This window comes from Cyanistes caeruleus, chromosome 32 (genome assembly GCF_971803275.1).
Source record: "Cyanistes caeruleus chromosome 32, bCyaCae1.hap1.1, whole genome shotgun sequence".
Taxonomy (NCBI): domain Eukaryota; kingdom Metazoa; phylum Chordata; class Aves; order Passeriformes; family Paridae; genus Cyanistes; species Cyanistes caeruleus.
Window position 1 is genome coordinate 2,737,639 of NC_141733.1, and position 26,740 is coordinate 2,764,378.

General features: G+C 48.7%; 3 protein-coding genes across 3 annotated transcripts; all 3 read right to left on the minus strand.

Moving 5' to 3' along the window:
* Positions 1-611: 611 nt before the first annotated feature.
* Positions 612-4,450, minus strand: LOC111940473 (keratin, type II cytoskeletal cochleal-like). The gene is made up of 9 exons (XM_023943174.2): positions 3,956-4,450; positions 3,381-3,595; positions 3,032-3,092; positions 2,827-2,922; positions 2,386-2,550; positions 2,006-2,131; positions 1,407-1,627; positions 1,136-1,170; positions 612-1,016 (listed from the first exon to the last, which is right to left on the minus strand). Exons 1-9 carry the CDS (start codon positions 4,439-4,441, stop codon positions 808-810), a joined length of 1,614 nt encoding a protein of 537 aa, XP_023798942.1. The 5' UTR covers positions 4,442-4,450; the 3' UTR covers positions 612-807.
* Positions 4,451-8,551: 4,101 nt separating this feature from the next.
* LOC111940466 (keratin, type II cytoskeletal 75-like) lies at positions 8,552-13,262 on the minus strand. The gene is made up of 9 exons (XM_023943168.2): positions 12,641-13,262; positions 11,477-11,691; positions 10,895-10,955; positions 10,605-10,700; positions 10,197-10,361; positions 9,895-10,020; positions 9,444-9,664; positions 9,170-9,201; positions 8,552-9,079 (listed from the first exon to the last, which is right to left on the minus strand). Exons 1-9 carry the CDS (start codon positions 13,133-13,135, stop codon positions 8,883-8,885), a joined length of 1,608 nt encoding a protein of 535 aa, XP_023798936.1. The 5' UTR covers positions 13,136-13,262; the 3' UTR covers positions 8,552-8,882.
* Positions 13,263-20,074: 6,812 nt separating this feature from the next.
* LOC111940462 (keratin, type II cytoskeletal 5-like) lies at positions 20,075-26,689 on the minus strand. Its single transcript, XM_023943162.2, has 9 exons — positions 26,005-26,689; positions 25,225-25,439; positions 23,531-23,591; positions 22,829-22,924; positions 22,414-22,578; positions 21,903-22,028; positions 21,478-21,698; positions 21,148-21,182; positions 20,075-20,975 (listed from the first exon to the last, which is right to left on the minus strand). The coding sequence occupies exons 1-9, from the start codon at positions 26,572-26,574 to the stop codon at positions 20,665-20,667; spliced, it is 1,800 nt and encodes a 599-aa protein (XP_023798930.1). The 5' UTR covers positions 26,575-26,689; the 3' UTR covers positions 20,075-20,664.
* Positions 26,690-26,740: the final 51 nt, after the last annotated feature.

Here is a 26,740-nt window from a genome sequence, read left to right on the forward strand (position 1 = left end):
AGCTCTGCTGCTGCCAGTGGGATGTGGACTGGAGAGGAAAGATGGGCAGCTGCTGAAGAGAACATGCCACTTCCTTTCCAGTGCCCTGAGGGTCTTTCACTGTCTCACAACCTCCTCTGGAGACATTATTTCTCCCAAAGAGGGTTGCTTTGGGCGTTTAACGAGTGTGTTCCATTTCTAATTATGGTAATGGCAATGAAGGTGTTTTATCAGTCCCTGCAGATGTGTGTGCAGAACAGATAAGCTACAGCACTCATTTTCTTGGGAAAACCAGGTTTATATCTCTCCATGACTCATCCCATTCGATTACAGAGGTTTGAGCATGACCACTGTGGCAAAAAAGGCTGAAATCTCTTAATGTAGGAATTAAGATAGAAGGACTTTCTCTTGTGCCAAGTAGGAAGGGTAGATATCTTCCCATCCTCATGGAAATGGAACATCCAAATGTTCCTGCTGGAGATGAAGTTCATGGAATTGGAGATGAAGGAGATGTCTCAATTTGCATGTGATTTTTTTTACCTTCAAAGCAGTAAAGTTACTCTGCTGTACCAACCAGCCTTTGTCACAAGATAGGATAAAATAATTGGAATTAAAAAGAGGATGCGACATAATTAATTCCATGCCTTTTATTAGCCAGACACTGGGAAATGAGGGATGTTGAGGGTCAAAGGACAAATGGGAGCACAACTTCTATTATATAAATAATGATAGATGGGTTTGATTTTCAAATCTTTTAAAGAAGCTGGGTGAGGATTTGAGCCAAGAGGAGCCTCAATGCTTGTGGCACTTGGGCCTGGAGTCAGTTCCTCAGTAACATCTCCTGGTGGAAGAGCTGGTGGAGATGGACTTGAAGCTGGAGCTGCTGTCTCTGACCATGCATGAGCCACCTGTGCCATGTCCACTTCCGGAGATGGAGCCTATTCCCGTTCCAGCACAGACTCCACCTCCAGCTCCACCACTGAAGCTCAGGCAGTTCCCACTTCCGTATCCTGTTCCTGAAGTTGTTCTGGTCATGGCTGCCAGAGGAAAACACCCTTGTGAGAGGAATCCACAGGCAGGATACGTGTGGGATGGGCTATGAGCAAGGGTGGGAAGTAAATCTAGAAAGTGCCAAATGTTGCTAAAAGTTACTTACAGATGTTCACTGAACCAGCACCTTCTCCAGAGAGCCTGTCAGGGAGCAAAAGAGAGCCGGTAAGAGTTCAAGGGGAACCTGTGAGCAGGACTTGCTCACAATGACAGGAAAATTTCCTTGGAATATTCTTGAAAGATGAGAAGTTTGTATGAAAGGCTGCCGTTCCCAAACAACTCCTCTTCACAGGTACTCACTGAATGTGGGCTGAAACCTGAGCAGGGCCTGCAGCTCCGTTGCACCTCTGAAAAATTGTATACAAAATCTCACCCACCTGCTCTCCTCGCCCTCCAGCAGCTTCCTGTAGGTTGCAATCTCAATGTCCAGGGCCATCTTGACATTCATGAGCTCCTGGTATTCCCGGAGCTGCCGAGCCAGGTCAGCCTTGGCTTTCTGCAGGGCTGTCTCCAGTTCTTCCAGTTTGGCCCTGGCATCTTTGAGGGTCACCTCCCCACGCTGTTCAGCATCGGCGATGGCTGTCTGCAATCCAGTTACCTGCAGGGGAAAATCCAGGTTTTTATTTCTTATTGAGAGGATAATCCAGCTCTTTCTATCCTAAGGTCCCAATCCCAGGTCTGGTGTTTGGGTTAACATCAATATGTGTGTTCTTAACCATCACTGATCCATGAATTGAATTCAATCCATTGAACTGATCCATGTTCTGAGTCAGGTCACAATCTGGATTTACCTCCACAACTCTGAGAGTCTCCTTGGGGTCATTGATGTTTCACTGAGTAACTCTTGGTGGTGTCACTGCTCTGCTATAAATCCTGTCATGTTCATTCCTGATCCAGCAGAAATCCCTTGGATGAATTTATTTTTATTCCCTGGACAACCCAGAGTTACATTTGATGCATTGGCAATACCCTTTACCTGTTTTTTCACACTGTCAATCTCAGATCGGAGCCGCTGGACGTGGCGGTTGAGCTCCGAGATCTCGTGCTTGGTGTTCCGGAGGTCATCCCCATGCCTGCCAGCTGTGGCCTGCAGCTCCTCGTACTGTCACAGAGAGGAACATCCAGTCAAAGGAAAATAAGCTGGATTTGGAGCTCAACAGTGTGGGTTTGGGGGTGTTTGTGCTGCAAAATGTGTGTGTGTGTTCCCAATCCCAAATTAAGACTTCTGAATTTCATAGGGTTATTAAATCTGAAGACATTCTGTGTTTCAAAACCACAGTTGCACCCACCTCCCCAGAGGAATTTGGGGATGGGAGGGTGGTTTTCCCATTGCAGAAAGCCTTCCCAGGCGCTTACCTTGGACTGGTACCACGACTCAGCCTCAGCGCGGCTCCGGTTGGCGATGTCCTCGTACTGCGCCTTCACCTCAGCAATGATGTTATCCATGTCAAGGCTCCGGTTGTTGTCCATGGTCAGGATGATAGAAGTGTCAGAGATCTGGGTCTGCATCTGAGACAGCTCCTGCAAAAGCAGCAAATACTCCTGAGAGTTGTGACACAAATGTTGCTTGGAGGATGGAAATCCCCAGGGTTAGAGGGGGAGGATGGAAATCCCCAGGGTTAGAGGGGAGAGCTGAGCAAACAAAAGGATTTTTCCAAGACAGCTTCATGCAGAAATATGAAATGGAAAAACCATTGAATAATTTAGTGCAACAGAGGGGAAAATAATCAGCTCTGAGGCTCTGAAATGGGAAAGGAAGACAAGGACTGGGACAAGGTTATAAGTTCTGGTGCTCACAGCTTCGTAGAGAGCTCTGAGGAAGTTGATCTCCTCTGTGAGTGAATCCAGCCTGGCCTGCAGCTCTGTCTTGTCCAAGTAGGCAGTGTCCACCTCCTAGGAGAGGAAACACATCACCAGAATGAGGTGAGTTTCAGAGAAGCAGAGGAAAAGCTGGAGAAGGGGTTTCTTGCAGGCCTGGGAGGCCATGTGGGTGGGCACCCACCTTCTTCAGGGTTACAAACTTGCTCTCAACTGCCATGCGCTTGTTGAGCTCCTCTTCATATCTGTGGAATGGAGGTGGAGGGGTGGTCTAAGCTTGTTTTAATATTATTTCATGTATTCAGGACCGGCCTCTGATTATTTTTTTTTTCTGTACGTACAGTTCTGTGCCTTTGCCCTGTCATTTTTTTATTCTTTTTGCCCTGTAATTTTCTGCCTGTGACTTTTCAGCCATATCTTGTGTTAAACTCAGGCCTTTCTCAGAAGATTAAATCAGAAAAAAAGCTTTTTTCTCCTGTTTTCTGCATCTGTTGCAGCCCACCCAGGCCCAGGCAGACCATGAACAGACTCACTTGTTCTTGAAGTCCTCAGCGAGGCTCTGCATCTTGCTCAGCTCCCCTCCCAGGTTCTCCCTGTCTGTCATTAGACTGCTCAGGTGCCTCCTGAGGTTATTCAGGTAGGTCTCAAAGAGGGGCTCAATGTCCTTTCTCACTGTTTTGTTCCCCTGTTCTTGCAGAAGGGCCCACTTGGTCTCCAGGACCTTGTTTTGTTGTTCAAGGAATCGGACCTGGAGAGAGAAAGGTGTTTTAAGATTTTCCTTGGAGATGTAAGGGACATTCTGCAAGGATTCACTTGCTAGAAGATGGAAGGTCTCAGCCCTTTGGGCACAGCTGATAATTTAAACACTCCTGCTTTCTTTCCTGATTCTGTGTCCTTACATCCCGTACCACCACTTTGTTTCTGTTTTCTGGTCTCACCTAAGCATTCCCAAAAGATTTAAATGACCTCAAAGATGGAAACCCTCAGGATGTGTTCCCAGGCTGCTGGGATGTTAGAACAGGAGCAGCAAAATTGTGGCTAAAGATATAATTTTTGTACTTCCCCACCAAAGAATCCCCACAGCATAACCAGGAATCTCAGGTCTCACCTTGTCGATGAAGGAGGCAAATTTATTGTTGAGGGTTTGAATCTGATCCTTCTCATCCTTACGGATACTCTGGATGTTAGAGTCAATCTCCAGGTTGAGTGGCTTCAGAAGGCTCTGGTTGACTGACACTTCATGGATGCCCCCAGATGGGACACCAGGGAATCTAGGGTCACCAGTAAACCCAAAGGGACCAGCAACAGCCCCACCAAACCCACAGGAGATCCCAGTGCCAGCACCAAAACCTGCAGGTCCATAGAAGCCACCACCTCTTCCAGCCACAGAGATCCTCTGGTATCCACCAAGGCTGTGGAGGCTCTTGCTTCCAAACCCTTCAGTGAACCTTCCACAGCCAGTGGTGGTCCTGCAGCTTCCAGCTTGGGATGCAGGGTGCAGGCAGAGGCTGGAGCTGCTGGCGTTTGGGATGAAGGCAGAAGCAGTGCTGAAGCTGGTTCTGCCCTGGCTCCTCACGGTGCACTGGCGAGACATGGCAGCTGCCAGGAGTGATCCAAAGAATAAAGGAATGAGAGGAAGTGGCTGGAGATGAAGTTGTTCTCCTCCTGCCTGGGACTGGCCTTTTATACCCTCCTGAGGAGGGGACATCACCGGTGTGGGGCTCATTCTGCTGATTAACTGGGCCCGGCACACCCACAGTGAGTTCACCATAAGCACCTATGGAGCTTTCAAAAAAGTGCAGGGGTTGCATTATTTTGGTGTTGAAATATCTGAGAAAACCTCGATAGTGGCTGCTCAGCTCCTGTTTGCAGCCACCCCTTTCCCACTCCCTCCTTCCACTGCTGCATGAGATGGTTCCTTGTTGGGTAAGTGCTCACTCATCTCCAGTCTATGGATGAATCAACCCAGGTTGTGTAAGGTTAATTTGGTTGATTTTGGAAGGTTGGTTCCTGGTGCAGGGTCTGAGCTCTGGAAAGTCTCTGATCATAGCTTGTGGTTTTGAGCAAAAAGGAAAGAGGTGATAGAGGGAGGGCCAGGGTGATGATGGAGGAGTCTTGGAGCACCAGACACCAAAAATCAGCTAGGTAGTGGGAAGGATGTGGAGGGAATTGTATGAACAGTGTTCTCAGACCTTTTCTTTCTGTGAAAACTGTCCACATTCCACACAAGCATCAGGGTTGGAAGAGACCTTCCAGCATGACCACCCTAAACCATGTCCCCAAATGTGCCAAATCACCCTGATTTGGACTGACAACAGATGGTGAAATATCAGAACCTGCCCCAGAAGGGAATTCCCATCATCTGTGACACCACAAATGCTGACTCGGCAATTTCTCAGGGCTTCGCCTGCAAAGATTTTTGATCTGTTTCCTGACTCATGGGATGACCTTGTCTCTACATGGTGTTACCAGGCTCCCCTCCCCATGTCTGTTGTCTTTCCCCTCTGATATCTGTTACTCACCAGGAAGTTCAGTGCTTACAACACTGCTCACAGACACCTCTCTTCACTCCTACCCCCTGTGGCTTCCAGGGAAAGCCAAACAGGTCATTTCCCCGGTGAAGGACATGGTGTCTCAGCTCTGGCACACAGGGAATTATCCTAGAGCAGGCAATATGCTCCCAAATCTCTCCCGGTGCCTTGTCTGGATGCCCAGGGGTGGGCATGCTTTTCCCAGCTCCTGCAGCCTCTGGGGTTGGCCACAATTTGACTCTGCTGTGAGTGCCCAAGCTGAGCACCCACTCCTTGGAGGAGGTGCAGCCCTCAGCCCTCCCACAGAGCATTCCTGGGAATCCAGCTTTCCCCATCCATGTCCAGGTACAGGGATATGCCACAGGTTTTTGCAGGTGCATCTTTCAGGAGTTTGTCCTGGTACATGTGGCAGCCAGACAGAAAAGTGAGTGTGATTGGAAGGTCTCAGGGGGGAAATGGGCAGTTTCCCATCATATCTTTTTGCCTTTCAGCCAAGCTTTTTTATTTTTATTTCTATTTTTTTCTCTCTCTTCTTGTTGCATTTGCATTACACACCATGGAATGACAATAACTCTTGGGAGTGTTTCAGCTCCTTTGTGTTACAACAAACAGCTGTTTTTAAGAGAGAGGAGCTCCTGTGACTGAGCCTCAGGCTGTCGTAAGGAACTCTGTAAAATCCTTATGGGCACCAACCTGCAATCAGCTCCCTCCACACACTGCAAATCCAGGCCCCTGAGTGCCAGCACCATCCATGTCATTATGACTAAGGCTTTAATCTTGGCTGGGCTAGAATTAATGGGGATCATCTTGTCCTACTGAAATACCAGCCCCAGGTCATGGCTGCAATCTGTCAGGATGCAGGAGGTGACAGCCTGGTGACCAGGGCCTTGCTCTTGAGCAAGGACAGCTATAGGTTGGTTAGGTATCCAGAAATGTGATGCCCGGGAAGAACAAATATTCTGTCCCTGGCATTTCCCAGGCTGGATGAAAGGCTTTGCTCTCTATGCTATGACCCAGGTGTGGATGCAGTGGGCAGCATGTTCCGATGTCCCTGTTGGACGTGGGACCAAGTGTTGGTGTCACAGATGATGGGAATTCCCTTCTGGGGCAGGTTCTGATATTTCACCATCTGTAGTCAGTCCAAATCAGGGTGATTTGGCACATTTGGGGACATAGTTTAGGGTGGTCATGGTGGTGCTGGGCTGGCAGCTGGACTAGGTCATGCTGGAAGGTCTCTTCCAACCCTGATGCTTGTGTGGAATGTGGACAGTTTTCACAGAAAGAAAAGGTCTGAGAACACTGTTCATACAATTCCCTCCACATCCTTCCCACTCCTCAGCTGTTTTTTGGTGTCTGGCGCTCCAAGACTCCTGCTAATGCCCCATGTATTGACCTTTGACAACGTTAGGGGCTGGAGCATGTCCAGAGATGGGAATGGAACTGGGGAAGGGGTTGGAGCACCAGGGAAAGGTCTGGAGAGCTCCTGAAGGAGCTGGGATGGATCAGCCTGGAGAAAAGGAGGTTTTGGGGAATTCCCTGACAGGAGGGGGCAGCCAGGGGAAAGTCAGGCTCTGATCCAAAAGAAAACAGGACAAGAGGAAGCAGCCTCAGGCTGTGCCAATGGAAACTTAGGTTGAACATCAGGAGGAATTTCTCCATGGGCATTGGAAGGGGCTGCCCAGGGAGGTGGTGGAGTCCCCCTTCTGGAGGTGTCCAAGGAAGAACTGGACAAGGCACTTGGTGCTCTGGGCTGGGTTGCAAGATGGGGATTGTGCACAGGTTGGATTCAATGGCCTGGGAGGGCTTTTCCAACCTCAAGGGTTCTGGGATTTTATGATCCCAAATCCTTATCATTAGAGAGGGTGTGTTTGGGCAGCAGCAGAAGGAAAGCCATTGGCTGACCTGGTCCAGGCTGCTGTTCTGAGGGAGGATATTGCTCCTTCCCTGGAGGCTGCTGAGAGTGGTGGTGGAGCAGGAGTGGGGACCCACAGCAGATCCACAACCAAGCCTGCAAGATTTCAGGAAGGAGACTTCCTCAGGGATACACAGGGCATCCTAGAAAATGATGGGAAACTACTGGTCCTGAAGGAAACCCTGAATCCAGTCTGTCATTCTAGCACTGCCAATTCCCTTCTATTTCCCCAAATCTGTGAATATTTTCCTAAGAGGGCTTCTCTATTCATTACTTGAACCTCTTAAAATCCAGGGAGTGAGGGCTGGGATGTTTTTTCCATTCACATCTGTTCATTCAAGTGACCTTCCAGCAGTGAGATCTGTCACTGCAGATGTTTCTCTGCTTTTACTTCTCCATTAATTTCTCCCAATTAGTCAGAACCACATCTGAAATCCCTATGCCTACTCTGGTTTTTCTCTTACCTTCTCAAAACAAGATCTTGTCTCCAACATATCCTAAAAATCCGAAGAAATGCTGGATCTTGAAGAATTTCACTTCTCAGCAGTGAAATAAATCCCTTTCTTAGGATTTATTTATAGCTTTTTTATAGCTACTGGGTCAGTGACATTTAATTGAGTGTAGGACCATATCTGGATCATAATTCCTGTTGACCCAATTGTGGACCTGATCCTGCCCCTCTGTATGGTTAGAATAGAGGGAACACCAGCACCAGGACCCAAACTGAGCACCTTAGCCAGGGAGGGCTCTCAACCCTCTCAGGCAGATGTTGGCACTGCTGGCTCCAAGGTGTGGGTGAGACCAGGGGTTTGGGATAGATGATTCACCTATCAAGGCCAGGGGGGTTGCTCTGGCTCCTCTTGTTTGAGGTTTGTGCAAGTACATCAGACACCTGGCACTGGGATCCCACCCCCAGGATCCAGGCTCTTGGATGCTTGATGGGCTGGGAGCTGCAAGTAAATTAAACTCAGACCTTTTCCCCTATGCCTGACTCCTGCCTTGGCGTGTCTTGGTGTTTGGCTTCCAGGTGTTTTCCCTGAACAGTGGGGAGGGAATGCTGAAATCAACACTAAGCCTCCCTTTGAGGCTCTGCTGCACTGGGGTGTTCTGGCTGCTGACAATGAAATTCTGAGTGAAATTCTGAGTAAATTTGAGTGAGGAGCAAAAATCTGAGCTTGGTCAGGACCTGAGGGAAAGTTCTTGTTACCTGTGTTTGCATTTGCTCTTGCACCTCTTTAATTAAAAGGACCACAAAATAGAATAAATTACATGTGCATTTTTATTAGACAAACCCCAGAAAGTGAAGAGAGACAAACAGTCATGGGACATATTTTATATACAAAATCCGGCCAAAAAATTGCTGAGCTGGAGCAAGCGAGCTGCAAATTTAACCCAGTGAGACTCAGGTTCCAGGGCTGAGCCCAACAGGATGTGTGCGAGACAACACAGCTGAGAGAGAGTTCCTAAAGTAGGGCTCCTGTAGGACAGGACTTGGGGTGCAGGTGGCCCTGGTTGTGCTTGACCCCACCATGCCCCAGTAAAGGACCAGTTTCGGTGCTTTGTGGTGCATGGTGGTGACTGGAAGGAGAATTTTAGCTCCTGTAACTTCTTCTGGTGGAGGAGCTGGAGACAAACTTCATGCTAGAGCTGCTGCCGGCTCCGAGGGTGGTGCTGCTCATCCCGGGAATGCTCCCACAGTTGAAGCTGTTCCCCAAATTGCAGATCCCCCCTCCCATGCTGAGGTTGCTCCCTCCTCCGTATCCTGTTCCCACTGTTGTTCTGGTGACGGCTGCAAGGAGGAGAAGGAAATGTTTTAGTATCTCTGGGCATTGGCTTCTTGGTGCAGAGACACAGGAATTTTTATATTTTAGAAACTTACAGATGTTCACTGGGACCCCATCTCCAGCCAGCCTGTTCAGGGATGGAACACAAGGAAGAGGATTAGAAATCTGTTGATATTAGGAGGGGACAGTAAGGTACATTTCCCAGAGGCCTTTGGGGAGAAAAATAAAATCACAGCACAATTCGTGGATTTTTGTTTTTTGCATTATCTGGGACAATCTCCCTGGTCTGTGCCCCCTGTTTAGCATTTCAGAAATGCTGAGCTTCTCCTGTGCCATTCTCAGCCCCAGGGCTAGATGTTTCCCACCCACCTGCACTCCTCGCCCTCCAGCAGCTTCCTGTAGGTTGCAATCTCAATGTCCAGGGCCAGCTTGACATTCATGAGCTCCTGGTATTCCCGGAGCTGCCGAGCCAGGTCAGCCTTGGCCTGTTGCAAAGCGTCCTCCAGCTCGGCCAGTTTGGCTCTGGCATCCTTGAGGGTCAGCTCCCCACGCTCCTCGGCCTCGGCAATGGCAGCTTTCAGGTTTGCACACTACGGAACACAAAGGTCTACTTGAAGTCCCCACCCCAGACTCAGGTTGTTCTTGCAGTCACAAGGCTTTATCCCAGCACCATCAGCTTCAGCAGCTTTAGTGACAGTTTTCTTTTTGAATGAAAAAGAGTCAAACTGAGCTGAACTGCCCAGGTTGCTCCAACCTTGTCCTTCCTCTCCCTGCAAGTCTGGAGGTAAATTGATTAAAAGTGGGGTTTGCTGCCCTTTACCTGTTTTTTCACACTGTCAATCTCAGATCGGAGCCGCTGGACGTGGCGGTTAAGCTCCGAGATCTCCTGCTTGGTGTTCCGGAGGTCGTCCCCATGCCTGCCAGCCGTGGCCTGCAGCTCCTCGTACTGTCACAGAGAGGAACAACCAGTCAAGGAAAAATACACCATTTTTGGAGTTACCAGGGGCCTGAAAATCCCTCCTCAAGCCCAGATCAGCAGCTGGGAAGGTTTTTTCGGAAGAGTCAGTCTTTATCTGTTCCAGACAAGATAAAGAGATGTAATGGAAACCTCAGATCCTTCACCTTGGTCTGGTACCAGGACTCAGCCTCAGCCCGGCTCCGGTTGGCAATGTCCTCGTACTGTGCCTTGACCTCAGAGATGATGCTGTCCAGGTCCAGGTTCCTGTTGTTGTCCATGGTGAGAACCACAGAGGTGTCAGAGATCTGGGTCTGCATCTGGGATAGCTCCTGCAAAAAGCACAGGGAATGAGGTAATTCCCTTGGGAGATGCCTTTTCACCCTTCCAGGTGAGCTGCAGACCTGGGAGAGGTTGTTACAGATTGTTATCTGGACAGCTCAGGTGTTGGTGCAACTCTACAGTGGGGAAGGATTTAGCATCTCCCGGGGGAAGGAATTAGAGGCTCTCAGAGGAATGGAGGGAGAGAAGCTTTTCACCGAGGGCCGAGATGTTTTGAAGCTGGCTGTACTCACTGCTTCATAAAGTGCTCTCAGGAAATTAATTTCTTCACTCAGTGCATCTGCCCTGGCTTGGAGTTCCACCTTGTTCATGTAGGAAGCATCTACATCCTGGGGAATGAGAGATTTTCAGGTGGTTTACACCCCTATCAGTAAATTAGGAACACACATTATGATAACAGTCCAGGAAGGAAACCATAAGAAAACTAAAGGGGGTTGGAATTGCAATGGGTGGATTTGTGACTGAGTGGGTGATCAGAGCCCTAGAGTGAGCCATCTCACAGTGTCCTGGAATTTGCTCTCACCTTCTTGAGAGTCACAAATTCATTCTCTGCAATGGTCCTTCTGTTGATCTCATCTTCATACCTAAAGAAGGATAGCACAGGGAGTAATTGTTTGGGCAGGTAACAGGGAGATTTGAGTTTCCTGAAATGAATTTCCTTCAGAGCATTTTGCATACAGTGCTCTTTTCCTTCAGTGAGAGACCAGGAGCTGAACCAGTTAAAACAAGTATCTCAAAATAATTTTAACGAATCCATTATTTTTTACTTTTTTTTTTGCTATTAGTCATCCTCCTTCTGCTGTTTTAAACAAATGAAGTGTGCTGCCCTGAAACTTTCAGACCTACTGTGTAATTTTTCCCTCTCAGTAGGTAATTTAGTTAATAAGTCTTTGATCATGCTCCAAATGATCCAAATGAGTATTCCGTAAATGTTGGTGTACTTGGATCTGTTACTCGGTTACTGAGAAAATTTCTCCTTGAGAAAATGTCATTGCTGGGAATTCCAGGATCTCAGACTCTCCTGAATTGCCCATTTGGTTTAACAATGTTGAGAGGAGAAAGGCTGCACCTGCACAGGTGAGTAGAGCATTAGCTCGAGACTTACTTCTTCTTGAAGTCCTCGACCAGGTACTGGGTGTTGACAAGTTCTCCCTCCAGCCTCCCCTTGTCGCTCAGCAATGAGTTCAGTTGCACCCGTAGGTTGTTGATGTAGGTCTCGAAAAGTGGCTCCAGATTGTTCCTCACTGTTTTCATTCCCTGCTCCTGCAGCAAACTCCACTTGGTTTCCAGCACTTTGTTTTGTTGCTCAAGGAATCGGACCTGGAAGGAGAAATATCCTGAAGAGGCTTTGAAAGAACAGACTGGAGAGAATTTCCCTGCAAAATGGGAGGGTCTCAGAACTGGCTGAGAGCATGAAGTGTTCCTTCCAGCTGGTGTTCAGAGCCAAATTCTCATCTGTTGGGAAATTTGACTGCAAGGACCCTGTTCAGTGTTACAAACTCTGGAACAACACTTGATTTTCTGGCTTCCCATTCATGGTTTAAATTGAGACCGGTACAGGGATTTTGTGGTAAAAATGTAAGCAAAATCAGATAAGGAGCAAAACAGGGCTTGCTCTCTAATTAAAATATCACTGTTAAGGTGCTGCTCCTCCTTCCCTTCAGTAGAGCTCCCCTACCTCACTAAACATCAAAAATATTTCAGCATTTTCCTTGAAACCAAGGAGGAGCAGTTTGATCAGAGCAGGAGCTGAGCAGATGTTCTTGTGCATCAGTGAAATATGGTGGACAGACAGATTTGGATCAGATTTTGATATTTTGAACTAAAAATCCAAACATTTTGGTAACAGATTTAAATGCCTTTGAGGGAATTCAAGAATTGAGAAGCTGCTTCTCCCTTGTGCCAATTTCTTGGTAATTTTAGGTGGGTTTCTGGAATTCATTTAATCATCTACAAAGCTGTTCCCAAGGCTCCTGAAATGCTCACTGGAGGAGCCTAAAGTCTCCAAAAGGGTGGGTTTGTCCTTTGGAGATATCTTTCCCCACAGCCTGTGATATGTGGAGCAGCAAATGAGGAGGAACTCAAACACTGGATGATTAATTCATGGCAACCGCTATGGAACAGGTGCCATTCCCTGGAGTTTCCAGGGCACCTTCCAGTCTCATTCCTCACTTCTATTCCTCCTTGATCAGCTTTTGCCTTCATCAAGCAGAAAAGAAAACTGTCCCTGTCAAAAAAATCAGGAAATTTAGGAAAGCTCAGATCTCACCTTGTCAATGAAGGAGGCAAATTTGTTGTTGAGGGTTTTGATTTGTTCCTTCTCCTCTTTTCGGATCCTTTGGATGTTGGGGTCAATCTCCAAGTTGAGCGGTTTCAGGAGGCTCTGATTGATGGAGACTTCGTGGATGCCCCCAGCTGGGAATCCAGGGCCACCCCCAAAGGCCCCATATCCATAGCCAAGATTGGCTGGAACACCAAAGCCGCCCCCGTACATGCTCCCGGCGCCACCACCAAACCCTGCAGAGCCATAGAAGCTGCCACCCCTTCCAGCCACGGAGATCTTCTTGCAACCACCAACATTGTAGAGGCTTTTGCTTCCAAAGCCACCCCCAACCCTGGTAAAGCCACTGCCAGCATTGCAGCTGCCCAGGCGGGTGATGGAGCAGGAGCTGAAGCTGGTCCGGCAGGTGTTGGGCACCACTGCTGAAGCAGCACTGAAGCCACTTCTCCCCCTCTGAATCCTCACAGTGGACTGGCGAGACATTGCTGGGGCTTTTTGGATTGAGGCAGATGCTGAAGCTAGAATAAAGGAGCAAAGGTGCTGGCCTGGAGCAAGGAGTAGGAGGGGAAGGAGAGAGGTGAACCTGTGCTCACAAGGGCTGGGGAGAGCCCTTTTATGCATGTATGAGCCTGGGATGGGTTGGATGAGGTGGATCATCTTTCTGATGAATTAGGCTTGGCATGTCCAACAGCATTCTGGAGAGTGAACTCACTCCACACACACGCCCTGCTAAAATAATACAGCCCGGGTTCTCAGCAACAGGGAATTGTTTGGGAATAACTGTCGCCGGTCTTTGTAGACAGCCAGACTCGTCCCCATTTCAAAGCTGGAAAGTGCTGATGAGTCACGTTGGGCACTGGCAGCAAAACACCGCTCAAGTGCCTGTCAGTCAACACCTCTGTCATTGGAAAACTTCATCCCTCGGGATTGCTTTCGCCCCTTCTTTTGTTCACAAGCAGGGCTTGGGAAAGTTTAAATCCTTTTGCTTTAGGAGCGGGACCAGTGCCAGTTCCACAGCCAGCCCTGCAGTCAGTTGTTTTATCCTGGGGTTTTGGGATATCTCTGTGATACGATTCTTGTGAAATTTGCCCAGAGAGGTTATGGACTCCCCATCCCTGGAAGTGTCCAAGGCCGGGTTTAATGGTACTTGGAGCAACCTGGTCTATGGCAGGTGTCCCTGTCCATCAGACTAGATGATCTTTAAGGTCCCTTCCAACCCAAACCCTCCTGTGATTCTGTGGACACGCAGTCCCCTCTGAGCCACCACAGAAATCAGCAGATACAATTTTGCTCCCCATCCCTAAAAAGCTCAGGTCCCTCTGGAAATCTTGCTGGAAATCCTGCTTCTCCAGGCTTATTCCACTGTCTTAAAGAATATATTTATGTGAATAAAAATGGAATATTTTGACAAGGTCTTTTTGTTCCTGTGTGGATTTTACAGCTGCCACTGAGCTCTGTCACAAACATGTGCTGCTACCTTGGGTTTGAGGGTTTGGACTTTATTTCAGCAGGATGAAAACAAACAAGCAAACAACTAAGAAATAAATACATAGGAGGAAAGATTGTGGGAATGGGAACTGCTTTGACTCCACTGGCTCTGTGGAAATGGAGTGCTCCAGGGCTGTTCCCAATGCACACATTAAATACAATGTCATTTCTCAAGTATTTAATCAACTCCTTCAGCACATCTGGAAGTGTGATCCTGCCTGCTGAAATCCACTGGAAAGTGCTCTACAGGATTCCCTCTGCCCAGATCCACAGGACACTCTAGGACATCCTGGGTCTTTCCTTTCCCACCACAGGTAGCAGCACACCCCTTTGCATTTAACAGGTGGTTTAACTAATAATAAAAGATAAAAATGTAAAAAACAATTCATTTTAAGAGACAAAAGTGCTTGTGGTGTTTTGTGTTGTTCAGGAAAATAGGATTTGTATTTAATTTATTTATACAAAAGACTGAAATTGTAAATGTATAACCCTGAGCAGCTTCCCCTTGTGCTGGCTGCAGGCCAGAGCAGCTGCTGCAGCAGCACGGGAAGAATGGAATAATGAGGAATCAACGGAATAATGAGGAATCACCATGGTGGGGGCAGTTGTGCTTCCATCTGCCCTTGCCTGGCGATGTAGCCAAGTGCAGGAAACTCCCAGAAATTCTTTGTGTCCCCGTTGTTTCCCAGCTGTCTGAGGGACAATGTTTGCAATGGAGGTTTTAAATTCAGTGTTATTCTTAGACAGGGTTTGTCAGGTTGGTTTTGTGTTTATTGTCAGACTGATATTTTATTGCAAGGAAGAGCTGAATTCTGCAAGTTTTGCAGAATTAGTCTGTGTCACTGTGTCTGACTCTGCACCCCTGGGACCTGGAAGCAAACAGATTGTAAGCAAAGTCTGTGTCCAAAGGGCATTTTTTAAAAGATTATTGATCAGCCTGGAGGCTTTGCCCACCAACCTACAGATATCAGGACTTGAGGTCATGAGATTCATTCCCACATGCTGGATTTCTGTCCCAGGCAGAAAGATTTCTAACTGAAAGAGGAGAAAATTGGGTTGGATATTGGGAAGAAATTCCTCCCTGTGAGCATGGCAAGGCCCTGGCACAGGTTGCCCAGAGAACCTGTAGCTTCCCCATCCCTGGAAGTGTCCAAGGTCAGGTTGGAGCAGCCTGGGATGGTGGAGGATGGCAGGGATGGAATAGGCTTTGAAGTCCTTTCCCACCCAAACAACTCCATGACTGTAAGATACTCAAAAGCAGCTGGAAGTTGCTAGCCCATGGCTCCTTTGGGAATTGATCTCTCAGCTCTTTCCATCTGCCCTAACTCTGAGTACGTGAAAGGAGTTGTATTCCAATTTTTCCAGTAGAGATCAGCACCAAAGAGCAGATCCTCCCTCCCTAGGGAGATGCACAATGTGGGAAGTTTGGGTGTGCAGGGCAGAGCCCCCCCAGTTCTCCCAGTGGGATGTGTCAGTGCTTTTCTTTTTCCAAAGGCTCCCTTTACATCTGAAACTTGTCTTTTTTTGGCTAAGGAATCTACCAAGTGCGTTGGCGCCCATAGTTAATAACAGTAGTAATAATGCAGATCCTCCAAGCAACTGAGAAGGAATTAATTTCTTTCCATTCCACATTCTGCCAGGGTGGAGGTAATGTGGTTGTCACTCACCCAGAAGGAATTTCAGAGGTAATTACAAAAGGCAGAACTGGGAGCACAAGGAGCTGTAGCTACAGGTTTGGGATATGAGCTGATGGAAAGGGGGGTCCCCACCCTGCTCTGTTGATGAAACACAGGGTTTCCAGGTAGCTCCTGGGAGAGTGTCTCCCATGATCCTGCAGCTCCAGACATGGAATGAATTTGCTGCTCTGGTACAGGAGCTTCCTAATACAGAGGTTCCAGAGGATGGTGCTGGAGCTTACCCACTGCTCGGGAGCTCTTCCTCCTGATCCTACCTCAACAGCTGTGTCTGGGCAGGTTCCTCTGGGCCAGAGCTCCCCCGGTGTGAGAGAGGCTGGGCGGGTTCTGGAGCTCACTTCCCTCCTCCTCGTCGTTTCTTCCCACCAGGATGAATAGTCTCTGCAAGGCCAGAGCAAGAGGCAGGAGAACATTTTACAAATGCTGTAAACCTGGGAGTAAAGTCTTGGCTGAATTTGCATCTGGCACCATGCTACTGTCAAGGTAAAAACCTCTCCTTTGAGAATAGGGAGTTCTGCTTCTGTCAGGGCAATAAATGCAATTCCAGCCCTTTTAGTGAGAAATCTGAGCCATTTTTCTGTGGTTTAGTGAAAAGGGATGCCCCCAACAGCTTTTCATCACCTCCTTTCCATCTCTCTGCTCCGCCGCTGCTGTCCAGAATCCACTTTGGAATCCTTCATCTGATGCAACTTCTCAGACTGAAATTTTTGGATGTTCCTCTCTGTGTTTTGTTTGCAAAAATGACCATATTTGTAAAACAAGAGCATGTCAAAGTACCTTGAGTTCACCTATGCTACCTAATCTCAGTTTAATTATCAGCAAAGTCAAGACTGTAATTTAGGTTAACTGTTTAAATTAAAGCCTTTGGGTTAATCTTGGGCTTCCAAACTAAATTCAAATCCTACTCATTTCGGGCATAATTTACGATTTCATCCCATATTAATGAAGACCAGCAAGAGTGAGTTTTTTCCACAGGAGATCACTGAACTCACAGCATCCCTGTGCTGTGGGGCGAGACCCCTCTGAGACCCCCTGGGTGGGAGACGAGAGTCCATGAATCCCATTTCCTGAAGGGATGAATTAGGATGAGCTCCTCAAAAAGTTTTCCCATAGGTGTTGCCCTGTGCTGGGTCCTTTGAGCCTGTTCCCAGCAGTGTCTGGAGGCCAGTCAGCTCCAGCTCCTGTGTGACTTTGAAGTGTAGGTGTGACCTGCTTTCCCCAGATAATTGTTTTCTGTGCCAGCACGGAGACTTTTGTCCAGTCCAGGCTTTGTGAAGAGCTTCACCTCCATCACTGCTGCCTTGCACACACCTGGGAGGGCTTGCTCTCTCTGGAGTTTGTTGTATCTTGAAGGAACCTCAGACTTTTGGAGGGGTCTTGTACCTCCTTTCTCCTGTTCTGGTGCCTGGATGGTGGCACCTTAAGGAACCTGGGTCTTCCACATCTCCTTGTAATGTCTTTGGGGTATCCCCTGCTCCAGGCTGGGCTGCTGGGGCTGTGACCCTGCCTGAAAACATGAACTCCAAAGGCTGAAGGTGGTCGCAGGGTATTTGTCTTATCCCATCCTTTCTTCTGGCCCTGGGACATGTCTTTTCTTCCAGTAAAGAGCACAGAGCCCTGGACATGGTGTTTTTGGGGAGTCCCCCAGTTTTGGTGAGCTCTGTGCACATTCCACATCCCTCAGCTCCATCCTGGCTTGGCTTTCCTTCCAAAGATCCATAGGAGTTTAATTTCTCTCTGTTAAAATAAAGCTGGATTGGCACAGGGAGCTGGGAAGATAAACAAGGATTATCCATGTGTCCTGGAAATTGGATCCAATCACAGAGCAGCAATTCCAGGGGACCTCATGTTTATTTACCACTTTTCTGTCCTGAGGGATTGGTTCCATTCCTGACCACCAACTGCTTTGGGCAGCAGAATATTGCTCCAAGTGAGCAGATGCCAGATGGGAATATTGTTCCACTCTGGATTTTCTGCATCATATGTTGCCTTCCCTGCAGGCATTTTGTGTCTTGTTTCATTCACAGCCTGTGCAAATAAACAATTAGCAAATTAAAATAATTTTCTTTGATGGAAATTCTGCTTTTAAGTAAAAAAACTTGCCAGGTTTCATTTTGTAATTGTTAAGGGAAGTTGGTTCCGTTTTTGGACAGGATCATTCCCATAGGAAACGTTGAAATTAAATGTTTGGTTTCAGAAAATGTTTCACCCTGTGTTTTGGCGGCAGCTAAAATCACATGTCGTGCTTGACTTGAGTGTGTTAAATTTTCCAGGTCTCAGCAAATCAGGAGGATGGAGGTTGAATACAGCTTTTTGCATCTACGCTGAAAGCTCACAAAGATGTGCCAGGATGGACTCTTAGAACACTTCACTGGAAGAAGAAAACAACAGGGCTGCTCTGGGCTTTTTTGGCTGTATCCTCACCCTCACCTGCAGGTGACAGACCCAGCACTGGCTCATGGAGACTCAGGAGCTGTTCTGGGGCCATGGGGATGGGTAAGGATTTGGCAAAGATGTTTCATAGAGGGTTCACTGGTGGTGGACTCATGTGTTGATGTGGCCGATGGTCCAATGTGTTTGTGCAACTTGGGTTAAAAATCAAAAACCATCAGATTTGACATTTTCAGTAATAAACCCCAACAAATTGGGCTGCTCTGCCTCCAGCCACCACCTTGGCTCTGGGAGCTCATCCCCATTCCCTCAAATCAGTCTAAGAAACAAGGCTAGATGCTTGAAAAGTGGGTAAAACTCTTCGTTGAATGGAGCTGAACCATTCACCCCCCATAAAACCTCCTGTGGTGCAAAGGGGCTGCCCCAGCTTTCCCAAGACATTGTTCCATGGCCCTTTCCAGGCGCTGGAGTGGAGCCTCGGGATGTCCATCCCACCATAGGACCATTGGGCGGGACCATTGCTTTCCCTGCTCTGGGTCCCCACCTGCTGGAGATGCTAGGTTGGCTTGGCTGGGACTCTCATACCTGCACCAGGTGATGGATGAGGAGGTCTCATTGCTGTGGGAGCTCAAAGGCTTTTCCCCGGAAAGCTTCTCTGGAATGTTGCATGAGGGGCTTTTTCTGGCAGACCCAGCTAACGACCCCTCTCCTCTCCACACCCAGCTGGAGGTTGCAGGGATTGAGGGATGGGTTGATGGACACTGACCATCTCTTCTTGGGACCAGCATTCCCAAAGTGTGGATCCTTCCTCATCTGCCCCTCTTCTGCCCTGGCTCTTTACTTGCCTGTGGTTCTTGTCCTGCCGTTGGGGCTGGATTCCCACCTTGTGTGGTGCTGCCCCATTCCTGCCAGGATCCACACCTGGTGCTGGCAGGGAGCGGGATCAGGAGACACCTGTGGAGCCACCGGAGTGAGCCCAGGATTGGTATGGAATCTCAGCTGAAACCAGGCAGGTCATAGAAACCTCCTGGGCAGCTTGGTGGGATTTAGGAGACTGAAGTGCTGGGGGCACCTTGGAAGACCTTGGGTTCACTCCAAATGAGACCCTGAAACTGCCCTTGCAGAGGAGCAGCCAGGATGTTTCATGGGATATTTGTGTGTCTCGGGAAACCTCAGTGTGCAAACAGTGTCTGTGTGCAGATTTTGGGTGCCTTGCCCTGTTCCTGCCCCTGCAGCTGCTCTTCCCAATCAGGGCAATGTCCACCTCCTCCATCCCCTTCCTGCTGTGTGCCAATCTTGCTGTGCTGATGCCAGAGGTAGGCTACTCTGATGTACCATTTACTCCAGCTTGTACAAACTAATGGCTGAACCATGCCCTGCATGAGCCAGCCTGAGAAACCCAAATAAACCTTTGGGAATCACCTTCCTTTTTCCCACTTCCCTATACTTCCTTCGTCCTTCAGTGACAGGCAGAAAGGGCAGGTAACCACCACAGTGAGATTCATCCAGCTTTTGGGTCAGATCTGAGGCAGCTTTTCCTTCCTGTGCCTCAGTTCTCCATCCATAGAATCATGGAATACTTTGGGTTGGAAGGAACCTTAAAGTCCATTCACTGTCACCCACATGCCATGGGCAGTGACACCTTCCACAGACCAGGTTGCCCATCCCACCCTCCTTTCCATTTGTCCCAACTTGTCCTAGAGCCCAAGTCCTAAAACTGAGTTTTGTTTCCTCAAGGAGCCAATCCTGTCTCAGGAACTGCCCTCAGGTCATCCCCAGTGCAGCAGGGACACAGCACAGACCAATACCCACTGCAGGAGAAGGGAAGAAAAGCCAAAACCCAGCAGAATTTAAAAATGACAAATGCTCTTTTATTGGACCTTACAGTAGGTTAGGCATGGAAGTGAGGAGGCTGCAGCCATGAGAATGAGTAGTTAGAAATCTTATACACACAAAGCAAAAACCTTTCCCACAAGTGCTGGAGAAAACAGAAGGGGCTGGAAGAAATCTTTAATTGCAGACAAAACCTTTGGAGGTTGTAACGTGTTGGGGGGCAGAGGCTTTTAGAGCCTCTTGGAGGTGTTTTCACTGCTGAGGACCTGGGACTGTGGTTCCACAAGGCTGTGATTCACCCTTGGAATGGGATGAATGAGATGCTTTTCCCTGTTCCACATTAGTGCTTCCCTTTCCTTTTAAAGGCCTGACTTTGAAGAGAGACCAAGGGCTTGCTGACAGAGGGGCACCGTGGGGTCCATATCCAGCCTGTTACAACCGGCGCTTCTGCCAAAGGTGCTCCAGATTCTCATGGAGAGGGGTCCTGGTCCCCCCCACCGCCCCAGAGGTGAAAGATGGAGGAAGGAGAGGCTCTAGCGCAGCTATTTACACCATGATCTGCAGGGCAGGAGGCCAGCATTGCCGATGGTCATGTGCTTGCCAGCCTTATCTGATGGTCTTTTTGCTGGTGGTGGTCTTGGAAACGATCCTGACGCTGCCTCCCGTGCTGGAGCTGATACCCCGGCTGCTCCCAGAGCTGAAGGAGCTGCTTCCACCATAGTTGAGCCCTCCAGAGAAACCTCCACTGCCTCCTCCAAAGCCTCCACTGCCGCCAAAGCCTCCGCTGCCACCTCCGAAGCCGCTGCTGCTCATGGTGTAGCTGCTGCTGCCGCCGCCACTGCCCATGCCGAGCCCTCCGCCCAGGCCCAGGCAGTTCCCGCCGCTGTAGCCCATCCCACTGGAGCTGCTGACCACGGCTGAGAATGAACCAGGAACACCCATGTGAGGGGACAGCTGGACCCCCAAGGTGGGGGAGACCTGCAGTGTCACCCCCTAGGTGAAGGGTGGGTGGGAAGAGGTGGAAGGAGGGCAAATAAAAAGAGGTGGAAGGACGGGAATATGAAGAGGTGGAAGGGAGGTGATACTCACAGACACTGACAGCTCCAACTCCTTCTCCAGCAAGCCTGTTGGGAAAGGGGAAAATGAACAATAATTGCCAAAACCTTGTCCATGGGACCATCTAATTAGGCCTGCATGGCCTTCAGTAGGGTGGGGTGTGTTTGTATTACAGGTGAAAGGTGACAGTGATAATTTTTATCAGTATCAGGGGCCAAGAGCTGGAGAAAAAAAACTTTGCCTACAAAGTTTACAATTTCAAGCATCCCTCTGTCTGCCCTGGTGCTCCAGACCCTTGGGAAAAGTGTTTGACACCAAGGAGATGGTCCCTGGTCAGCACACAGCATTTCTACATGTCCTCACCTGCTCTCCTCGCCCTCCAGCAGCTTCCTGTAGGTTGCGATCTCAATGTCCAGGGCCAGCTTGACATTCATGAGCTCCTGGTATTCCCGGAGCTGCCGGGCCAGGTCAGCCTTGGCTTTCTGTAGGGCATCCTCCAGCTCGGTCAGCTTGGCCTTGGCGTCCTTGAGGGCCATCTCCCCACGCTCCTCGGCCTCAGCAATGGCTGCTTGGAGGTTGGCACACTGGGAGTGGGGAGAACAGGCAATTGTTTCATTTGGGCTCCTCAAACCACTCTCCTGAGTGTTGCTGGGGGGTTGTGGACACTGGCTGGTGGCTCCCAGGATGGCACTGAGGGCTCTTGATGGGACCTAGCTCTTCCTGCTGTGTCTGACCACCATCACCTCCCACCCACCTCCTCCTGCTCTGCAAGAGTATCCCCCTCCTACCTGTTTCTTCACGCTGTCGATCTCATTTCTCAGCCTCTGGACCATCCGGTTGATCTCTGAAATCTCAATCTTGGTGTTCCTCAGGTCATCCCCGTGTCTCCCAGCAGAGACCTGGAGCTCCTCGTACTGGGGCAGGGAAAGGAAGAGAGCACTGGTGAGCACTGGGAGCTCAGAGAAGGGTGAAGGGACTTCAGGGAACAAAGTGCAGGTCTGGATGAGGGTTAAGGAGTGGGAGACAAGATTCCTCTGAAATCTACCCATGGAATAACACTACTTGTCCTTAGGTCTCAATATGTGCTGGGAAAGCAGTACCTGATGACACAGGAGACCTGGGCATTGTGACCTACAAGAACCTGGAAGGGGAAGTATTTAAGGCCAGTTCTATCAGTGACTCTGTGAGCCCAAGGTTAAAACTTTTGAGCATTTTTGTCCCTGTCTCCCCTCAGGTTATGGGAAATAATTTCTGATCTATTCTGACCATGGAAATCAGTCTGTCACCTGAGTTACCCACCTTATTCTGGTACCAAGCCTCAGCCTCAGCCCGGCTCCGGTTAGCAATGTCCTCGTACTGTGCCTTGACCTCAGCGATGATGCTGTTGAGGTCTAGGTTCCTGTTGTTGTCCATGGACAGGACCACGGAGGTATCGGACACTTGCTGCTGCATCTGGGACAACTCCTGTAGAGGATGCAAAAAGTGAAGTTAATGGTCTGGTGTCCACGGTGGAAACCACAGAGATGAGGTGATCTGGTAGTCCTCCCCGCCAAGCTGTTTTCTTGCATTTCCCCTGCTCCATCTCCATTTTGTAACTTATTTCTGCATTATCATTTCCAAAAGGCTGGGACCACCATCTCCTCTGCTCCCATAGAGCCCTGGGTGTGGGGTCTATGGGGCAGGACCTTGGGGGTGGTCTCCAGGAGCCACTCACCGCCTCATACAGAGCTCTCAGGAAGTTGATTTCTTCTGCCAGTGCATCAGCCTTGCCCTGGAGCTCAACCTTGTTCATGTAAGCACCATCCACGTCCTAAAGAGAAGATACCAATCGTTTCTGATGAAATCAGAACCCAAAGGGGCTTCAGGACACCAATGGGACCATGTCTGCTTCTGGGTCTATTATTCATAGAATCATGGAATGATTTGGGTTGGAAGGGACCTGAAAGCTCATCCAACTCCCACCCCTCCTGTGGGCAGAGATGCCTTCCACAGACCATATTGCCTTGGACTCTTCCATGGATGGGGCAGCAACAGCTTCACTGGGAAACCTGTGCCACTGCCAGCAGTTCCTTAGGCTCATTTTTATGTCCCTGTGATCAAAGGTAATTCTTAAGGTAATGTTGGACATTGACTGTGAGCCAGAACCAGGTTTTTGGGCAGAAGGCAAAGCTGTGACTCACAAGGATGTGACCAGAGACTGAGCTGAGCTGAGACACAAGAGACCAGAAAACAGGGCAGCTCTATTGGCACAGAGAAGGCTGGGCCCATTCCTGGCCTCAGGAGGACCCAGCCCAGGTTGTGCTGATCTCACAGCCTGACCCAGCCATGAGAGTGTAGGACCCCAACTCCTACAAGCTTTGCATGAACTCTGCAAGATGAGTTAATTCCATTTCCTGGCTCAAAATTCCCAACTCACCTTCTTGAGGACCACAAACTCGTTCTCAGCACCTGTGCGCCGGTTGATCTCATCTTCATATCTGCCAGGATAAAAGAGTGAGGGGGTTTAGGCGGAATGAAGAGGTGGGAGCACCCCATTCCCAAATCATCAGTTGTGGCTCATGGGTATATTCCGTACTCCCACATGTTTATCCAGAGCAGACACAGAGCAAATATTACTGTCTTTGAACTGTGGGACTCCGTGGTGTGAGTAGTCCCAGTTAAATTAATATATTTTAATCATTGCCCATAAAGTCAAGCTCATACATAAATGTGCAGATTCAGAGCCTGTTTTGGCAGGAAGCAGGAGTAACCATTCCCGGTGACCTTTGCTCCAAGCAAAGTTATGCAAAAGACTTTGAACAAAGCTGCACTGCAATGCCTACAAATGTATAATAAAGCAGTCATTGATATTTGATATTGTAATAATGCTAATGGCTCTGAAGAACCCACTGCAGCATTTAATTAAAACAAAAAACTCCATGGTTGTGCAAGAGAGGATCATTACAGCTCTGACAGTGGTTCTGTGGAACTTTTTATGGCTCTGAGCAACATCCTGTCATTAGATAATCAGGGCAGGGCTTAGCTAAAAAGTAGACTAAACATGCAGGCTCTTGAGACAAAGACCTGTCTTTCAAAGGCAGGTTCATGCCAGTCCTCTCACCAATACTGGCAGAGTTTTCCTTGCAGCCAGATCTCTGAGTGGACAAGGGAAGAGGTGGAAATTAGCTAGTGGACTGCCAACAAATTCTAGACTTGAAATAGAATGTGTTCTCTGTCTCAGGAGATAGCTCTGAAATCCAGACTGTAGAATTCATTGTTTGGGGCCTGGCAATATTTCTAAGAGCCTAGAACGCATTTCAAGACCTCAAATGCACCCAAAACCACAGCAGAAGCTCTACTAGTCCCTCCTGTTCGATCTAAGTGTCTCCTTCCCAGCCCCTCTCCCAAAAATCTGTCTTTTCCCATGCTTAACCACCTAATATTAACATATTCCAGCCCTCCAGGGTAATTCTCGAATTTGCAGTAGGCCAGGGCTGGTTGAAGAAGGGACAGGTTGTTCTCAGCCAAATAAAAGTCAATGGTTTCACCTAAAAATCCCCCCCAAAATCCCCTCCAGGCAGCAGGTGCTGACTGATGCGTACTGAGAATGATCCAGCCTCCTTCCACTGAATCCCGTGTCTCAGCAGGGGATTAATTCCCTCCCCAGGGAAATTTTTTTCAAAGGGCTGATCAGCTTCCAGGTGGTGGGAGCTGACTGAGCCTGACCACTCCCAGGTCATCTGGGCCCTCTAGAAAGGCTGGAATTTCCTTCACAGAATGGGAAATGGGGGATTTTTGGAGCTGAAATTTTATTGGCTATGTTTAATTCTGGTTTTGCTTGTTTATTATCCTCACAATTTACTGAGTTTTCTGTTTCCAGGTATATTATTTCAGGAGACTTCAGGGATCAGACCATGACCTCTGTTATGCTGGAGTAGTTACCCAGGAATTCTGTGCTAAACATTGACCTTACTCATGATAAATGTAAAATAACAAGACATAATTCTGGGAAGATGTTTTATGCTGGGAAGAGGAACCTGGATCAAACACCATGTGTGCACCAGCAGGAATGAGCACCAGCCAGGGCTTTCCTAGCTGGAATGACTTAAGCTGCAGAACGCAATTCCTTACTTGTTCTTGAAGTCTTCTACCATGTCCTGCATGCTCCGGAGCTCAGAGTCCAGCCGGCCCCTCTCTCCCATCAGGCTGTCCAGCTGCCGCCGGAGGTTGTTGATGTAGGCTTCGAAAATGGGCTCCAGGGACTTCCTGGTAACAGTGTGACCCTGCTCTTGGAGAAGGGTCCACTTGGTCTCCAGCACCTTGTTCTGCTGCTCCAAAAAGCGTACCTGGGGAGGAACAAAACCAGGGGCATGTGTGAACAACACACAAAAAAGCTCACAACTGCCAGGAGAAGGTGGGATTACCAACAGAAAAGGTCTAGACATGTTGGGACAATAAGAGGGGAATTATCAGGAGTGTCCCAGTTTAGGGCATTGGATTCTCAAAAGTATTAGAAGCTTCTGGAGATATTTAGCAAGATTTTTTCACAAGTTTTAATCAGGCCAAACATCGGTACTTGCAACTTTAATGTTTCTCCCCCCAGTAGATGTTCAGCCCACCTTACTGGTTTAAACGAGTTCTATTCCATTGTAGAGGAGAAGATCCATCCTCCCTAGGATGGTTTTTACGGGGAAGAGAGAATTACTTTGTCAGTAATATAAAGGTGCTGAAAAACTCATCCTTGCTAAGAGGAAACATAAAACAGTTCTTAGTTTTCAGCCAAGCCCATGCTGTTTGTTGGCTGGGATCAGTTCAGGCAAGTCCCTAAATCCAAATGAAGTTTCTTCCTGAAGTTTTTTCCTGAGGCAACTGATAACGTGCATGTCTTAATGGTTCAGATCAAACTCTCACCTTGTCGATGAAGGAGGCAAATTTGTTGTTGAGGGTCTTGATCTGCTCCCTCTCCTGTGTTCGCACCTTCTGGATTTCCGGATCAATATCCAGTTTGAGAGGTGCCAGGAGGCTCTGGTTGACAGTCACTTCATGGATGCCACCAGGTGGGCAAACAGGGAACCCAGGGCCTCCTCGGCCACCAAATCCGGGCCCTCCCAGCCCAAATCCACTTCCCAGCCCGTAGCCACCACCACTACCAGCTCCTCCTAAGCCAAAGCCAGTGCCTGCTCCACCACCATAGCCAAGACCAAAGCTGTAGCCGCCCCCGGCTCCACTCCGTAGACCTCCACCGACCGAGCTGTAGGAAATTCTTTTGCTTCCACCTAAGTTATAGAGACTTCTGCTGCCGAAGCCACCACCAGCTCCAAAGCCTCCTCCACCTCCAGCTCTTCCTCCTCCAACTCTGGAGACAGAGACAGAGCTAAAACTGCTTCTGGTCCCACTGCTACCACCTCCTACGATAGCAGAGCCTGAGCTAAAACCCCTCATGCCCCCTCCAGTAGATGATCTGAAAGAGATCCGGCTCATGGCTGGTTCAGTTGGGAAGACAAAGAGTAGGAGAGAGGAAAACAAAAAAAGGCTGCGCAGCAGGAAAAGAGCAGAGGGCAATGGAGACAGAAACCCCTGTAATGGGAGAGCTTGGGAGCCTCCTCTTTTATCTGCTTGGAAAACTTGGCACGGGAATTCAGAACTT

Excerpts from the sequence above, each read along its gene's own strand:
- LOC111940473 (XM_023943174.2), bottom strand. The coding sequence starts at position 4,441 with ATGTCTCGCCAGTGCACCGTGAGGAGCCAGGGCAGAACCAGCTTCAGC. Across the intron at positions 1,628-2,005 it reads TTGACAGTGTGAAAAAACAG|GTAACTGGATTGCAGACAGC; the intron begins GTAAAGGGTATT and ends TTTCCCCTGCAG. Across the intron at positions 1,171-1,406 it reads CTGGAGGGCGAGGAGAGCAG|GCTCTCTGGAGAAGGTGCTG; the intron begins GTGGGTGAGATT and ends GCTCCCTGACAG.
- LOC111940466 (XM_023943168.2), bottom strand. The coding sequence starts at position 13,135 with ATGTCTCGCCAGTCCACTGTGAGGATTCAGAGGGGGAGAAGTGGCTTC. Across the intron at positions 9,665-9,894 it reads TTGACAGTGTGAAAAAACAG|TGTGCAAACCTGAAAGCTGC; the intron begins GTAAAGGGCAGC and ends TGTGTTCCGTAG. Across the intron at positions 9,202-9,443 it reads CTGGAGGGCGAGGAGTGCAG|GCTGGCTGGAGATGGGGTCC; the intron begins GTGGGTGGGAAA and ends ATCCCTGAACAG.
- LOC111940462 (XM_023943162.2), bottom strand. The coding sequence starts at position 26,574 with ATGAGCCGGATCTCTTTCAGATCATCTACTGGAGGGGGCATGAGGGGT. Across the intron at positions 25,440-26,004 it reads TTGCCTCCTTCATCGACAAG|GTACGCTTTTTGGAGCAGCA; the intron begins GTGAGAGTTTGA and ends GTTCCTCCCCAG. Across the intron at positions 22,925-23,530 it reads AGTTTGTGGTCCTCAAGAAG|GACGTGGATGGTGCTTACAT; the intron begins GTGAGTTGGGAA and ends TCTTCTCTTTAG.